Source organism: Cupressus sempervirens, chromosome 6 (genome assembly GCF_028749045.1).
Source record: "Cupressus sempervirens isolate cs-2001-9-10 chromosome 6, ASM2874904v1, whole genome shotgun sequence".
Lineage (NCBI taxonomy): Eukaryota > Viridiplantae > Streptophyta > Pinopsida > Cupressales > Cupressaceae > Cupressus > Cupressus sempervirens.
This window is the reverse complement of record NC_143123.1, coordinates 701,845,345-701,863,381: the sequence shown is the minus strand read 5'-3', so window position 1 is coordinate 701,863,381 and position 18,037 is coordinate 701,845,345. Positions and strand designations below refer to the sequence as shown.

The 18,037-nt window shown below is 34.6% G+C and overlaps 1 protein-coding gene across 7 annotated transcripts in view; it reads right to left on the bottom strand.

Annotated features, from left to right (window-relative positions):
- The window catches only part of LOC149554205 (DEAD/DEAH box RNA helicase family protein), a 315,874-nt gene that overhangs the window by 129,313 nt on the left and 168,524 nt on the right, over window positions 1-18,037 (bottom strand). For 6 of the 7 annotated variants that reach the window (XM_089789445.1, XM_089789446.1, XM_089789447.1 and 3 more), the window contains one exon: window positions 5,023-5,094. The exons of the other annotated variant lie outside the window; for it this stretch is intronic. In XM_089789445.1, coding sequence (XP_089645571.1) covers window positions 5,023-5,094 — 72 coding nt within the window. The remainder of the gene's footprint in view (window positions 1-5,022; window positions 5,095-18,037) is intronic. 7 annotated transcript variants of the gene reach the window in all.

Here is an 18,037-nt window from a genome sequence, read left to right as displayed (position 1 = left end):
GAGAAGACAATTTTTGAAAGGTATGTACAGATTTTGTCTTTGAAATAAAAAATCTCTTTTATGTTCTCAGTGCAAGAAAATAAAATGGGAAATGTGTTTGGGTTCCTTTTCTAAAATCTAGATTATCACGGCATAAAATTGTTGATTCTTTTTGTATTGAATATTTTCACGGTATTGTGTGAATGTTTATGAATCTTGAATCAGCATGGTAATAATGATTATCTCCAAGTGTAGTTATGGGTTATCTTTACTATCAATTTATGTTAATTCAAGAAAGTTGTGAAGTCATTTGGTGCATTTGGCATGAGTAGCTTTCTCCCACTATTGGCACACTTATCACTATTCATAGGGCGAACAGGGTCATGTTTAGAAGTAATTTCACAGTGACAAATCTGTTTACCAACACTCTTAATTTTTAGTTACCTTTGACCACTCAACATGCATTTCATATGTTTCTGATTTGTCTCCATTCAAACATGTTGGTTCCCCAATATTGCATGGCACTTTAAAACTCTAAAAGTGCAATCTGTATCATGCCTTCATATGTGCTTACATAGTGATTTCCATCTTCTTCATGACGGTATAGGTAACATGTGCTTCATATTTGTAGTTGTTGTTGACTATAATTTCAATCTCCTTCAAGTCTGTTGTTGCCGTTTGACTTAAGTTTCATTTATCGAGCCCCATCGCTCTATATATTATTTGATTATGTGTTATTTGCGTGATTTTTATATGCTGACAAATTGAATTCCATTTTATTTCAACCACACCTCATACTTGTATATCACACCCTCTATGGCTTATTCTGATGTTATCATAGATAATCTTCATAGTGTCTTTCGTTCTCTATCCACCACTCTTGGTCTTATTGTTAGCAAACTCCCATCTATTATCATGACAATACATGGTCTTCTATTTCTGCGTTGGCTCTGGCAACAGGCCTCACACGACAACTCCAATATCACTATATTTGTCTGATATTAAATATGAAACAAATTGTTTTGACCTTCCTCATACAACTACTGAGCTGTCTATCCCATCCTAAATTACTCTCATTTGTTCGATGGTGCTTGCTACTGTCAAAGCTTAGATCGATGTTCCATCGTTGTTTTGTTCATTACTGTTGCTTCCTATATAATATTTGTTCTTGCGGATAGTTTTCCATTTCCTTTCAATCCAAACAGATAAACCTTCCAAGGTACCTCCATTGGTCGATGCCACTAACCCATCACCGCTGTAGATTTACTCTAATCACTTCTTATTTGATTCTGCATATGCTGACAGGGAATCCGCGATGGTGTGATATATGAATTTTAAGATACTTTCCATTTTCATTATTCTACACTTCTCTCCAACACCATTTTTCCCTGTTCATTCTCAATCCTAGTCTTGACCATAGACATTATCACAGTTGTGGGATGTTTTTAATAACTTCTAGAGATATTTTTTTTGAACCTCAACGCTGATATACAACCACCAAGTTGATTTCCGCTATATGCCATTGTATATAACATTCAAATGTAATTGATATATCTTCAAATCTTTGAATGCAGTAAATTACAGTCACTGCTTTAATTGGATTTGCCACTGTTATTTGTTTCTAAGCCTATTCCAACATTGTGTATATTATAGAGAGGACTTTAGAATGTTTGCAGTGATTATATTCTTCTTGGATCGTCTTTGGAAAAATAGCATGACAAATATGTCTCTGTATTCTGCACACTCCATATTTCATACTCTTCTCTTGTGATAGTCAAATAAAGCTGCCGTCTCTGCTGGGTGATAGAACCATATGTATATCCAAGCAAGTATTGCTGCATTCAAATCTTATAAGTCTTTTGCTATTAATATATATAAATCTGATTTGATATGATAGTGAACCTCTTACTTTGTTGTCTTGTTCATCACATGGTTGACTTGAACATTATATGGAGAGGCTATTGTTTTTGCAAATATTGACACAAATATCTAATAATAAAATCCTTATTCTTTTTGGCAACTACACCACTTTCTCATGGCTTGTAAAATCTCTTCTTAAAAAGTCAATGCTAACAATTACTGATATTATTTATTACTTGCAATGTTCCGACATCAAATAAGGCAACTAGATCATAACTTGTTCACACATCAAAGATCCTCCCAAACAAGACTTTTTGCTTCTCACATGTTAGATAGTAATGACAATATCTCACACTCTTCCACACTCTTCCAAGTACCTTTGACATTGATTATACTTATAGTTTCATTTATTCAACCCTTTGACATCATTGACAATATTTCTATCATATTATACTAGCAATTGCACCTTAGTGTGCAATGGGTACGTCAAAGAGATATGGGAAAAATCAATTACGAAATATTTGTTTTTTGAAATGTACAATTGATGTATCAATTAGAAAATAATGTTAGAGAGAAAAAATTCAGTAATTTGTCTAGTTCTGCAACTTTATTAGTACCAAAAGTATATGATTAATGGGGCATTCATATATATTGGAATGTAGATTGTGTAAAATGAATCTTATCATATTTGTTATAACTATCTAGACGCCAAAATAATTGTTATAAACACTTAAGCCACATACAAAGAAGGCAATGAAATCTACAAACAAGAGCTCCTCAAACCCTTCCCCTAATTTAATTTATATTATTGTTATATCTCATCTTTTATATATAATGTAAGTTCATCTTTTAAAAGTACTATAATTTATGTTTATAATTATATTTTATACTTAAAATAGAAATCATTAGATGTGAACTAAATATAATATATAATTATTACTAAGTCAGAACCCTAAAAATTGCATTCACTATATTTATTTCTTGGGAATATACTGCTGATTTTTATATTGGGTGCCAGTGACGACAGTGCTTCCTCTGACTGTCATAATTATTTTGAAGATGTGAGAGAGCATTTGAGCCGTGAAAAAAAACATCATCAACTACATATTTTTAACATGACTAAAAAGAAAAGTAGTCCAATCACATGTCTAAAATATCAATTTGACATATCTATAAAAGCTAAACATAATGACTTGGGTCAACACACCCAACCAAGTCAACATGTCCAAAAAAGTCACTACCGAATTATAGGAGTTGACAAAGTGGGTTATGACACATGAACACGGTAATCAAATTGCTTTGGCTTCTTCTACTACTAATGATGAAATTTGATCTTACAATTTCTGAGACAACAAAATTATCAGTCTAAATCAATTGACAGATTATGATAAATACAAATACAATAGATAACACTAATAATAATAATTCTATAAGAATAAGTTTTAGGTTTGAATAAAATTCATAGTTATTCAATTGCTTTTTGTGATGGGTTATCACATATCCATAGATTACATTTAAACAAACTTTTTAAGTTTTAGCAAATTTGTAATGATTTAGTCACTTCTGAAACAACCATTTTATGTTGAGTATAAGGGAGAGACACTGTTCAATCCATTAATGATAGTGTCAAAGTACAGGGATTCAAATCTATGACTTCCACATAGCAAATTTGCAAGTGCTTACAATTGCTATTATAGGCTCATTCTGTGTGCCTCTTATGTTGATGTGAGATCATTAAGAGTTAGTCTTCAGTACAACTGTTCGATACTTGCCAAGTGCATTCTAATTCCTATTTGTGACTAATTGTTGCCTTCTGACTTGGAGCTTTTGGAGAAATTACCATATCCCACAAACTCTGCTAGCTTGCAATGGAGCATAAAGCAAAACTATGAAGAAACACATGCCACTCTTGAAAGTGTTTTGCTATCCACACGACCTAAGACCTCTGTGAGAACATCATCCTGCAGCGACATGCTTCTTTCTTCTCTATGTCTTAACCGTAAATTTGTTTCTGAATTTTTTGTCATGAGATTTGTGTCTCTATATAATTTTTTCTCAGAAACATTAGAGACCATTGACCCCAATGTTTAGTTTACATAATTAAGTATTGTTTATATAAATAAAAAATGAAATAGAAGGGTAAAATTGGAAATTGCTTAAGCAAAGAAAAAGCCCCAAGCGATGCTCTCACCCATATCATTTGACTTTTCTCCGCTCCATTCATTTATGTGATGCCTGTTCCACATGTGTTTGGCTTTTCACTTTTTCTTGACCATGCAATTCATTAATTTTATAGACAATATCATTGATGGGATGGTTTGAAAAGAAGGGCATCGGTTTCAACGTTTGTTAAAACAGCTCTCTAGGAACTGCAATTACACATCATGGACAATTCCAAGGCACAACAAAATAAATTGACTTCGGATGAGATTGGCTGCTACATAAAGAGCGGAGAGATCAACTATGGAGGATCCCAAGCATCAGCCCCAGCCAGTGAAAATTAAAGCAGATGTATTGGCTGAGATTCTTTTCATCTTCTTGCATCTCATTTCCAATTGTTTCTACTGTTGATGCTTAAACTGAGCTTCTCCATTTCATTTATGAAACGCCTTCAACGTAATTACATCAATAAATGTATTCTTCTCTACTATATGAATGATAGAGTTAATTTTATTAAATCAATATTATATAATTATATATATATATATATATATATATATATATATATATATAATTTTATTTGTTCATTTATTTATTTATTAATACTTATTAAATCTTATTTCAAATATGGGGACATTAAATTGCTTTATAAGTCTACAATCCATGTGTTCAACTCTAATTTTATTTGCTCTCTATATCCCTGTGCTATTAAATGCCTTATAAATGTTTAAAATTTAAAAGCAACAAATGTTCCTCATTATTTTTGCATTTTCTACATTTTTAAAAATGTAATTTCATCACAATTTTTTACTAATTAAATCCTTATTAATATAAAAACATTGATCTTTTGGCTTGCCATTTTTCCTCAACAAGTTTTTTACTGCTATGCATAAAACCCTAAAAAATGCAAAACAAGCCACAAAACAACAGCCAAAGCATCTAAGACTTATATGGGCAACACGAACTATTAAAATATCAGGGCAACATATCTACAATATTATACACAGTTAAAATATATCTTACCTGATAACCGGAATCGATAACCTCTAGTGCAGCCAATAAAGCAACAATAGTTTTTCCACAGCCAACATCACCCTGTAATTCAAATTACCTATTACTGTCCCCAGCTATTTTAATGTTATTATACAACAAAGCATTTTCAATCCAGAAAACAAATCCAAAACCAAAGGATGATCAATAGATCAGACTTGAGTTTCTCACTGAAGAATAGAGAGGTGTGCCTTCAATAATCACTAAAAATACTGGTTCAAAAAGATAATGATCAACTGAAGAAGAGAGATAATTGTTGTTTTCGAAATCTAATCATCCCTAGCTTGATGAGCATAATGAGCTACATTACAAAGAATTACTCCATTATTGACTGTCCATATTGCCTGAAAACTATCAGAAGATGAAATATCCACAAATAACTAAGAAATTAGGTAAATTCCAATTATTTATTAGTCACCAAGCCATTTATCCACAATTTAATATGATGGAATTTGCATAGCAAAGTTTCACATTTACTTTGAGAAAAAAAATACTAAATTTCACATATACTCAAATGCAATTTTACTTATGTCCAAGCTTTAACATCTTTTATATAGATATCACCTTGTTTAAAATGGATGCTCAATTATGGCCTTTCTCTGTAATGTTATAAATAGCTTTCTTTCATGACTTAATATTAAAATTTGAACACCACTCAGAAATAGGGATTAATATTCCACCCTTAATGTTGTATACTTTATCCCAGGAATCCTGAAGTATTCCAAACTTAAATTACTAAACGTAGCCATGTTTGCATTCTGCCACTTAAAAAACTTCAAACTATGATGTCACTCATCTTGTTGTCTCTGTAATTTTATTATGATACGTTTCCCAAGAATGAAAACGATTTTAAGATAGTTGACTTTCCATTGTACATCGACCTACTCAACTCCCCATAGTACATCTAGGGATTTTCTAGCATATGGTAACAATGTACCTTATGATTTGGAGTTCATATAATTTATGCTAGATTTCCTCACTAACAGATTTGTTCTATTTGCACCATTATGACTTTATGTTCCTTGAGGACCCAAGCTATGCATGTAATTACCTTCACAAACTGGTGATAAAACAATTTATCACAATAAGTTTTAGCAAGCAAGAAAGTGCAACACTTTATTGCAAAAATATATCATCGATAAGTGGTTTAAATATTGTCCATGGCTGCATACTAGTTTCCAGCATCAAAACAAATGACATTTTGCATTTTGTAACTTGTGTTTTGCTAACTGGGCCAAGGTTTTCAAAGGTGATTTGCAAGGATTTGGATTGATTTTTAGTGAATTCAAAGAGGTTTTTGAAGCAAAATCAGATTCATTGGTAAGTTTTCAAGAAAATAATTCAATATTTTTAAACTATTATCTTCTCTTCTCTTTTTTGCATCTAGATTATAGAAACTCTCCAATAGCATTTCCTAGCACTCTGAATTGTTTTAGAGTGTAATGGACAAGATTTAAAACCAATTATTTTATCTTATTTTTAAATTTCATTGTTTTCTCAAGAATCGCATCTTTTCCTGAATATTTAAGATTTTCAACACTTTCTCCCATTTTTTCATGTTTCAACTATGTTTAAAATTATTTAAATTAATTTAATTTCTTTGCTAATTTTCTTCATTAAAATATAATATATTAATTTGTGGTTTCAATTTGTATGTGTAGGTTGAAATTTGATTCAATGGCAAGTAGAGATTTTTCCAAAATCAGGATAGCTTCAAGGTCTCCAAGTGCCTCGGTTGTGTAACATCCCCCCTCTAACATCAAATTCGACATTAAATCAAAATAGTCAATATCCATATTTCAAAAAATTAAATAATTAATTAAAGAAAGGAACGATTATTTTATATCTACGTAAGTTGTGATATCCTCCATTTATAATAAATTATTTGATAAATAGATAGACTATTTAGTAACTAACAGTTAATTAAATATTTTAATCAAATTGGCTATTCAATTAACAACTATAAATCAATAAACAAATAATCATCCATTTATTAATAAATAAATCTATAAATAGATAATTATCGAATAAACTATTAAATAAACAATTGCAATTATAATGGTTGACTATCATCTTAGAGCGAGCCGCGTAATGCATAACTAACACTAATCCATGTTCCTCAAATTACTGGCACCCCTTTCGACAATACACAAATCCTTTTGAGCATATGCTTAACCCATGTCATAGAAGATAGTACAGGGTGTGACAAGTAAATATGCATGCAGCATAAGCGGTGGAGAAAGGAAGTAAAAGATTTGTACCCAAAGCAGCGAATAAAAACCATTGAATAATTTGAATTCCAAGGTGGCCCACGTGAAAAGTCGCATAGAAAAAACAAAGGACAAATCAAGTAGGAATAGGAAACATATAATACATTCATGACTTGAATGGAATTTGAAAATATTTAATCGAATACGCTCCATGGACAAAGGGGGAGAATCTAGATTTATAAGGAGATGACATATGTAAGGTAAGGACCTCCACATAAGATTAAAAGAGCAATAAGGCCCGAAATTGTAAGAGTTGAAGCATGTAAGGAATGTGATTTTAATTTAAAGATGTTTTCTCAATAAGAAAAGCTATTTTTTCAGTTAAAAAGTTTATTACAGAATTTTCCTTACACATTATTAAGGATATATATATATGGACATACACATATATAGAAATTTATAGAAGATATTTAAGTTTTGATATTATTAAGTTTAAAAGAATGATATTATATTTATTAAAAGGTAACTAGAGTTAATTGATATATGTTATAAGTAATTAATATAATTCCTATTGGAAGTAATCAATCGACTCCAATAGTATCTGTGTAGATTTTGCGCCCTTCTCTATATAAATGGCTCTGTGCCAATGTGGGGTTAACGTTCATATTTATATAAATGGCTGAGATGAGATTCATTAAACCTAATAGATCTAATGTCAAAAGATAGTACAATCTTTGTATAAATGGCTATCATGCCAATCCAAAGATTGGAGTAACTCCAATATAAATGGTTAGATGAGAAAATTTCTTAATAGTGTCAGTGTGTGAGGTTGTTCCCTCCTACAAATGGCTTAATAGTGCAAGTGCGAGAGGTCACTACAACCCATGTATAAATGGCGAGATGAAAACAATAACTCATAGTGTCAGTGCAAGAGGTTAGTTCAACCCTCATATAAATCACTTGGCGTGCCAGTGCCAATGTCAGAGGTCAATAGAACCCTTGTATAAATGGCTAGATGAGAATTAGATAATTGTCTGATAATGTCAACATATGCATATGTGATTGGCCTTGGATAGAGGATGTCCCGATCAAGAACCTTAAGGGGTGCACTCCATAGAAGACGGTGGAATAACTGAGGGTTAGGAAACCAGATTTGGAGACGTCTTTAAGGTTGGGGTTGAGTTAGAGTATAGATTAGTATGTTTAGACTTGCTATTGTTGAATTTCGAAATTTATTTTGTAAGTATTACTTGTCCCAAGCTAATCCTAATAGTGGGGACATTACAAGTAAATGCATGCCCATCTGGATATGTACGCACATTTCCTAAAGAGGCTAGAAATTAAGTAGTAGAGGCAAACCAAATTATTATTTTTTAAGATACATTTCATTGTTTCCTTGAGAATTACATCGGTTCCTAAATATTTAAAACTCTTAACAATTTTTTCCCTGTTTTTTCAAGTTTCAACTATGTTTAAAATTATGTAAACTAATTTAATTCGTTTGCCAATTTTCTTTATTAAAATACAATATATTAATTTGTGGTATCAATTTGTATGTGTTGGTTGAAATTTGATTCAAATAGCAGGTAGAGATTCTTCCAAAACCGGTCTAGCTTCAAGGTCTAGTATGTCCATCTAGATATGTGGGCACGTGTCCTAAAGGGGCTACAAATTAATTAGTGAAGGCATATACCTCTTTAAATACCAACCTTGCAAGCATCAAAAACAGTGATAAGAGGGTATGTGAAAAGACTAAAATATAAATGAAAAGAGAAATAAATGGCTTTGCTCGCTGCCCAAGAATAGAAAAAATTGCAAAGGGAAATGGTAGAATTATTTATGGTGGCAGCCATTGCTGAATCTTAAGGTGTTTCACTTAACCATGACAAAGAAAAAGAAACACTTGAGGGCATAATGGGTTCTCTTCGCGGCCCATGTATCCCTAAATTTCGCATCACCTTGGTCATCACTTCTGCTACTTCTAGTAGACCACCTCTATCAGTGTCGTAGTTCTCTTCTATAGAAAGAATTTTTTAGCACAAAAAAAGACCTAGAGAAAAGCCATCATTGGAGGGAATTGGGTGGAATAGAGCTCTCCATCGACACATAGATATTGCTTGTGCTAATTTTTGGTACTTGAACAACATCCCTTTACATATTGCAGAGAATCCATATTGGTTGAATTTGGTTAGCTGAATGACTATGGCAGGAAATGGCATCTCGTGCAGACTTGAGTGAGAAATTAGACTACTTGTTTTAGTTTTTAAATGTTTAAAGTTAGTTTTGAAGCTTGATAGGTTATGCTAAATTTTGATCTTTAGAGTGTAAAGCAAATTTATGTTCTTTTTTGTATTGCTAGTAACTTATTTTTGTTGAATGTAAGTCATTTTTTAATCAAGAATGTGTACTTAAAACTAACATTAATTTTATTGTGTGCTTGTAGATTTCTCATAGACGAGGTTTATAGTGCAAAAGATGTGCTAGAGGAACAAAAACTACAATGGAAACAATGAGGCTGGATCTGTTTTCTGCCTATGAATGTATTGTTCCATACAATGCAAACAGTAACATTCAAATAGACATGAATAGAGGTACCACAGAGATAATATGGTGCATGATATGGCTGAAGGATAGATCTTTTCATAGCATCATATCTTCCTTCCTACCATCAAAGACAACTTAACTTGTTCTGACATCAATAAAAATAGTGCTCGATAGTTGGTTAAGTCTGCCAACTGTCATCGACAAACACCTTTTCCAAATGAATATTTTTGTTACACCACCAAGTTTACTAACAAAAGTACTATTTAAATACTAGCAGCGTAATTGTCGTCTGCATCATCCACCCAAAAAAAAACCTATCTTCTAGACAGCATTAAAAAAATGGGCAAAATCATAAAACTTCTATATCTACTAGAACAGAAGGTAAGAGGAAGTCCCTAGAGTGGCAGAGGACATGGCACATGGAAGTTGTTGGCAGAGTAGCCAAAGGTTCCAATCTTCTACCATTTACTTTTCTCGCATTGCCTTTAGTTACCTAAAGGTGTCAATCAAATCATTCTAAAAGGCTGCTAGTTGCTGATCCTTTCTTAAGTGAGCTATATTTTCTTATGTCATCTCGTTCTCCAACTCCCCCACTCTCACCTGTAGCGATGTCTCTCACTCTAATGTCATAGTTTGTCCCTCTTCTGTCCTCTAATCGGCCCATGCAATCCATTGAAGCTGTAGGAATGCTACTGCGAAAGTTTGCTCTACCCTGGAAAGAGTGCTCATCATCAGCGTTGCCCTGTGAAATTGAGTGGCATGCTTCATGCCTCTACAATCTCTAATGTGTCAGTCTCTAGCCATCCTTAGGTTGTAAGGTGTTCCATTAGTTCCATTTCACACTCATCTACCATGAATTTGAGGAGTGTCTTTGCTGCCATGGTAACTAGCCCCATGTCAAGAGGTATGTCATACTTGTGTGGCTACTATCATGGCCCCCAACTCTACTTGGAACCAACGCTCCAAATCCAGAGGTGGAGCTGTCCAGTACACCCCCAGCACAAATTTTCCCAATAAGCCCGCCTATAAAATGACCCCATCACAGAATGATTTGATATCCAAAAATGTCTAGAATCTACTTGATAAAGGTCTGATTAGGAAGAGTCTCAATCCATGTGCAGTGCCTACTGTCCTTGCTCCTAAGAAGGATCATAAGTGGAAATTGTATACAAACTCAAGGGCAATCAATAAGATCATAAGGCATAGGTTTCCAATACCAAGGATAAAAGACCTAATGGACTATCTTGGGGGATTATGCTACTTCTCAAAAATAGACTTGAAATCAGGTTATCACTAGATAAGGATCAGGCAAGGGGATAAGTGGAAGACTGCCTTTAAAACCAATGAGGGTTTATATGAATGGTTTGTAATGCCATTTGGCTTGAGCAATGATCCAAGCACTTTTGTGAGACTAATGACGGAGGTGATGGTTGAATTCATTGGTAAGTTTTTTTTAGTGTATCTTGATGGCATTCTTGTCTTTAGCAGGACCAAGGAAGACCATTTGAAGCACCTTGAACAGGTATTGGGTAAGTTGCATAAGGAGAAATTCATGCTTGACTTGAAAAAGTGTGAGATCATGAAAACTAGATTAGTATAACTAGGTTTTTCCATTTCACAGGGTTGTTTGAAAATGGATCCTAAAGTTGAAGCAATATTCAATTGGCCAACTCTAAAATCCGTAGAAAAAGTGAGAAGTTTCCATGGTCTTGCTACCTTCTATAGGAAGTTTATCAGAGTACTTCGCCACAATGTTACTCCTACATTGAACACCGTAAGGGAGGAATGAAGTGTAGACATTCTTGGACACCCTGGGCAGATGAAAGTTTTCAGTTGTTGAAGAGGAAGGTTGCAGAGTTGCCCACTTTAGTCCTACCTGAACTTGATCAGGTTTTTATTGTGGAGTGATGAAAGAAAATATACCATAGGAGCAATTCTTAGCCAAGAAGGTCATCCCATTGCTTTCTTCTCCGAGAAACTGAATGATACAAAACAGAGATACTCAATGTATGATCTAGAGTGTTTTTGCTATGGTGCAAGCCCTAAAGAAGTGGAGACACTAATTGTCGCCAAATGAATTCAGAGTCTGATAACCATGCCCTAATTTTACTAAATGGTCAGGAACAACTAAATCAAAGGCACCTAAAGCGGATTGAAGATTTGCAAGCATATACTTTCACAATAAAGCAGAAAAAGGGGGTTAGAATCAAGGTTACAGATACCTTAACTAGAAGGATGCTTACTGTTTAAGAGATCAAGATGCAAAGCATGGGAGTAGAAGCACTTAAAGAGTTGCACAAGGAGGACCCTGGTTTCCAAAATGCTTATCAAACTTGTGCAGATTCTGCTAACTCTATCCACAAAGAATGTAATGATTATATGTTGCAGAATGGACTTTTGTTCAGGGGGAATCAGTTATGCAATCCCAAATGCTCCATGAGACAGAAGATTATCAGAAAGAAGCATAGTGGAGCCCTAGGAGGACATTTTAGACTGGAAAAGACCTTGGAACAGGTCAATAGGCACTATTACTAGCCAAAATTATAGGTGGATGTCAGAAATTTTGTTGCAAGTTGTCAAATTTGTCAGAAAGCAAAGGGATTATATTCTAATGCAGGATTGTATCAACCACTGCCCATACCTTCTAGGCCATGGGAGAATGTGAGCATGGATTTTGTACTTGGCCTTTTAAGGACTCCAAGGGTATTTGATAATGTTTTTGTCATTCTAGACAGATTTAGCAAGATGGCACATTTTGTGGCTTGTGTATAAGGTTCAAAATTCGGTGAATCTATTAAAAATTAATAATGTTCAAAAAAGTTAGCTTCAAATTTGTATAACAAAAACTAGCTTTATCACCTTCTGAAAACATATTAACATGATGCCTTTCTAGGGAAGGGGTGGTTTGTAGTCTTATTTAAATACATAAGGGCCTCTATCAGACTAAATCACCAATGGTTTGATGCCCAGGGAAAATATTTTTGCATTATTTTAATGCTTGGAAATCGTCGCCATTGTAGCTTTGCTTGTGCGTAGCTGAAAAACTCTGTTGCTGGAATTTTTGCTTGTTGCTACTGGAAATCTTTATGGCTCATATTTGTTGCGTTGGTAGAAATCATCGCTGCCGACATTCCATGCTTGTAAAGCTGAGAAATGTCCGGTTGTGTTCATTCATTGACGACGGTATGGGAAGGTTGGTTTCACCTATTCATATGTTTTGACTTTTTAAGCGTTATCATTATGTATAGTTTACTTTATATTTTAAGTTTTTATTTTGTTTTTTACTTACATATAATTTTAAGTTAGTTTTAATTGATTTATTTATAATAATAAACTATTTTAACTTTTAAGTTTATTTATTACTTTAAAAAATCAATTTTATGTGAATATTATTTTCAAATCAACATATTTAATATTTAGTCCATTTTATTTATTATTATTTGAATTTACTGCTTAAACACAATAGATTGCAATAATTAGTTTATTTTATTTATAATTAATATAGTTTACAAGTTAATTTATTATTTTTAATCTATAAATAAGTAGATTTAAGTATTTGTTTGCATTGGCACATTAATGGGCCCAAGAGGGATCATCCTATTCAGCAATCGAAGGAAATTGCAAAAGTCAGTTAGGAACCCAAGCCCATCAGGAATCAAGGTTGTAGCAAGGAATGCAGAAGGAAGTATCATTGAATTTGGGGCACAGTGAGTGGCAGATGGAACTAACAATCAACCAGAATGTTTGCCAGTTGTCGAAGCAGTCCTAATGGGCATCAAACTTGTATTTCGCAATATTCATCTCGAAGGGGATTCGCAAATTGTGGTCAATGGGATCCTCAAAGGGGAAATGGATACGTGGTATTTAAAAAGGTATATTAAACAAATTTGAACACTACTGGGGGAAGTGGATGAATCTAGAATCTCCAATGTTCTGAGAGATGCTAACTCATTGGTTGATAAGCTTTCCAAGGTTGATGTGATGAGATCATCACAAGACAACTTGGAACTTTTTGAGGACTTCAGTACAATCCGCCCAGAGGATTTAGATTTGTAGTGGATCGAAGGATTCGAAAGGATAACATACAGACTCCATCAGGAAAGGTGGCTGCCTCACTCATTATTTGGTAGGTGTAATGAGTGTCTATACGATTGTGCAAAGGATGGCAAGTTGATGGATGTAAGGTAGTAACTTTAATGATGGATCGCCCTTTTAAGCATGTTTTTCTAGAGACATCGCATTCAAGTTTTATTGAGACCGGAGTTGATGAAGTTGCCAAGACAATTGTCCCCAATGAGATTGGTGAAGGACTAGTGTACGATTGATCCAACAATGGAAGCCAACTTTTCTCTATGCTATCATGGTGAAACAAGTGGGTAATGTTTTCAGACATGGATGATGACGAATTTTGGTAGGCAATTTTTCTAATTTTTGGAGACAAATACTTGATCCATGGTTGGCGCCCTCAGTCCCATCTTGTCATTTCTCCCCTCTTCCTTTCCCTATCTCTAATGATTGACAATGGGAAAGAAGAGGTGGTCCATGTTCCAAGGGTGTGTCTTGAGTCCAAATGGGTCGTGGGTCTAGAAGATGTGGTGCACAAAGCGGAGGTACGCATTGGCCTTCACATGGGTCAAGGGTCATGGCGCTTAAATGGTAACAGTGATAGTGAACAACAACAACTGTTGGTTTGGTCGTCAACGTCCCCAATAGAGGTACAACTCCCCATCTATTACTACAATGCCTACATAAATGCAAGGAAAGCCAAAAGGTTGGGTCGATTGGAAAATGGCTAAGGAAGAACACACTCGTCTGTTTGCAGCCTCCACTCAACACAGACGATCATCTGATGGCACGTCACCAACTACCTCATAAAAGGGATAAGAAGCAGAGGAGTACAAATGAGCTAGTTTGTAGCAGCGGTGGGGTAGTTACAGGGGCTGACATGTCATTGCAGGAAGGCAAAGGAGTTGTGGGTGAGGGAAGTTCAAGTGGAGTTGGCAATGGTTGTGGGTGTGTTGCAAGGTGTCAGGTGGAGGAGGTAGGGCTTTGCTATGAGGCAGAGATCCCGAACTTCACCAAGGGCAAAGATCCCCAACTTCACCAAGGAACAGGTTGCAGGTTGGTTCTGTTAATGGACTAGGGTAGCTCTTGTTCGAGCCCATGGTCTTGGTTTCCATCTAGTCCAGGTGCCATGATTTTGGTTGATCATTTTGAATTGGGCAATGTTTGTATCAAGCTGATGTAGTTGTTTCAATAGTTTCTTGGGAGTCTATTTTTTGTCTATATGTGACTCCCGCATATGTATGTAATACTCTTTTGATTAATGAAAGGCTTTTACTACCGATCAAAAAAAAGTATTTTATGATATTTTTTATTTTTTATTTGTTTTGCAAAATTAGAATAAAATTGATCTTTTTTCTTTATATGATTTAAAAGGTATAGTTTAAATATTTTGTTTTATTATTTTGTATTTAAAGTTCTCTATTTTAAAATAGATACTAATTTTAATTTTATAGTTTATAATAAAATTTTCACATATTTTTTTAAAAAATTATATTAGTAAAAATAGAATTTAGTATTCATTTTTTATTTTGTATTTTAGAATCTATAAGAGCAGTCAAGTGCTCTTAATGACTTCAGATTTTCGAAGTTTTATTGTTGACTTTTGATTGTAATGTTTTGACCTAAAACCATCTTGGTACTCTTGATGATTTGTAGTTGTTTTGAAGTTCTAAAGTCTAAAATGTTGATCATATCTTTTTGACAAAAATAAACACCTTTATAATCGTGTATCTACATGTTTCTTATAGTTTCAATCACATAAATGTGATATCTTTTTTAATGACTTCACATCTATTTTGAAGTGTTAAAACTAATTTGATAATTTATTGGATATACATATGTTTTTAAAATAATTTAAAGCAACTTTAATGAAGTTTTTTTGAATTTTTTGACCTACCAAGAATCATAGTTGTCTAACTCAAACTCGAACTAGAACCTTGTGACTTAGGGACTCAAAATACATGGTTTGCCCTTGACCATTATTACTATAGGGATTCTAAGTTTGTTGGCCATTTCTTCCGTACATTGTGGAGACAACTTGGCACAAATTGTCCTTCTCATCTGCCTACCATCCTCAAACTGATGGTCAGAAAGAAGTGGTTAACAAGTCTTTATGCAAATTGTTGAGATTTCTAACCAAGGAGCATGGCATGGCTTGGGACTTGGTTGCCATCCAAGAAGAATTTGCATTCAATCATTGTCAAAATGAGCACAGGGAAGAATCCATTGAAATAGTATATGGCTATCACCCTAGGGGAGTATTGGAAATCCGAGATTTGCAAGGACTTGAGAAGAGGAGTGCCCAAAGAGAAACCTTTGTTGTTGTCATCAAGGAAATACATGAACAAGTGAGGAAACCTTTGGAGGAGAACACTTTGAAATATAAGTATAGAGTTGATCAAAGAGCAAGGAAGTCTAATTAAAAGAAGGAGATGTAGTCATGGCATTCCTCAAGAAGGAAAGGTTGCCTAAAACACAACCCACTTAGTTGCTAATAAAGAAAATAGGGCCTTGCAAGGTGATTCACAAATTAAGACATAATGCCTATGAAGTTGATCTAACCTCGGGCTTGGGAATTTCCCCAATAATCAATGTTGCAAACTTGTTCCCTTACAAGCCACCATAGGGTACAATTGGTGAAGATCAGCTGGAGAAGACAAAAAATGGTGTGGAATGGTTAATGGACCTTCCACCTATAAAACCAGTACATTTGGGAAGCATACTTGACACTAATGTCATCTAACAAACTAGGAGGGGTACCTATAAAGAATACTTGGTGAAATGGGTAGGACTTCCAAAGTTTTGATGAATGAAGCAACTATCATCAAACATGGCACCAGTATGCAACAACTAGCAACTAGCAACTCAAGGGACTTGAGTTTTGTTTGTCTTAGGGAGTATGGTGAAGCAGCATAGTCCTACATCATGATTGATTGATCAAGGATCAATCCATTTTCAAGTTAGTTGTGCTATAATAAGGCAATTTAACAAAATTTGTAACTTGGTTGTGCCCCATTTCTTGTAATGGCCTCATTTTGCCTAATTGAACAATGGTTCTCAACTATGGTCAAACCATAGTTACAAGGTTCTAGGATGTTAAGAAGTCATTTTAGGTTGATATGTAATGTTATGAATTGATTAGGAAGTCAAGTTGCACAAGTTGACCTAAAATGTGAAAAGTTTCCAATTTGTTGCAGCGTGCAACTTCACAACTTTGTAAAATGTCTATTAGTCAAAGTTCCAATTGTAAGTTGGTTCTAAATGTGGTTAAAACAGTTGATCAAGGCATTATTTATGCCTTTTGTTCGAAAAATGATGTAACTTGGTGGAAGGGTGAGCATTTGATAGTAGCTCAAACAACTCTAGTTGAAGGTGTAAGGGTGACCATTAGTGCAATATGGAGGGCTATCTCAATGCCTCATGAAGCAGTAATGCAAATGGTGTGGGCTAACCCTTTGTGTGTTCTCAGATCTACCAGTTTCCTCTATGGTGCCCAATTTGTTGAGACTAAATCAAACATGGATGAAAGTCAAGGTGGAGTGAATACTATGTTTGATATTGTTCATTTCTTTGCACACCAATGAAGAACCATGAATGAAATCTTTGCCATGGCTCACTACGACTTCATCATGCACGACCTCTTCCTCCCATCTCGCTGACTCCTTTCGCACGACCTCCACTAGTACGACCCCCTCATGTATGACCTCCTCTTGTACACCCTCTTTTCTCTCTACACACCTGACTCTATTCGAGGTAGGGGCCCTCCAATACATGTACGAACTCCACTTCTTCAAACATCTCTCATACTTCAAAGTTTTGGCCACCCATTGTCTTAATTCCTCCTGTCACCTCTTGTGCCTTCTATGCCCTGCCAGGTTCCATACATAACCCTTCATACTCCAAACTTTCACTCTTCGAAGAAGATAGTGTTTGTGTCTCTTCTGCTACTATTTCCCCTTCCTCCTCAAAACAACCATCTTCTTCCCCTCCTTCTTCAATGCTTCTCGTAACCTCTTGTCTATAACCTTTTTCTTAAGCATTTCCAAACTACATGAAGTGGAGGCACCCAAATAGACTCAATAATGCATGGCGGGCTTGGAGGTTCAACACGGCTAGCTGGAAAAAAAACACCAAATGTTCTTTGGTGCTGCCTGAGTGCATAACACGTC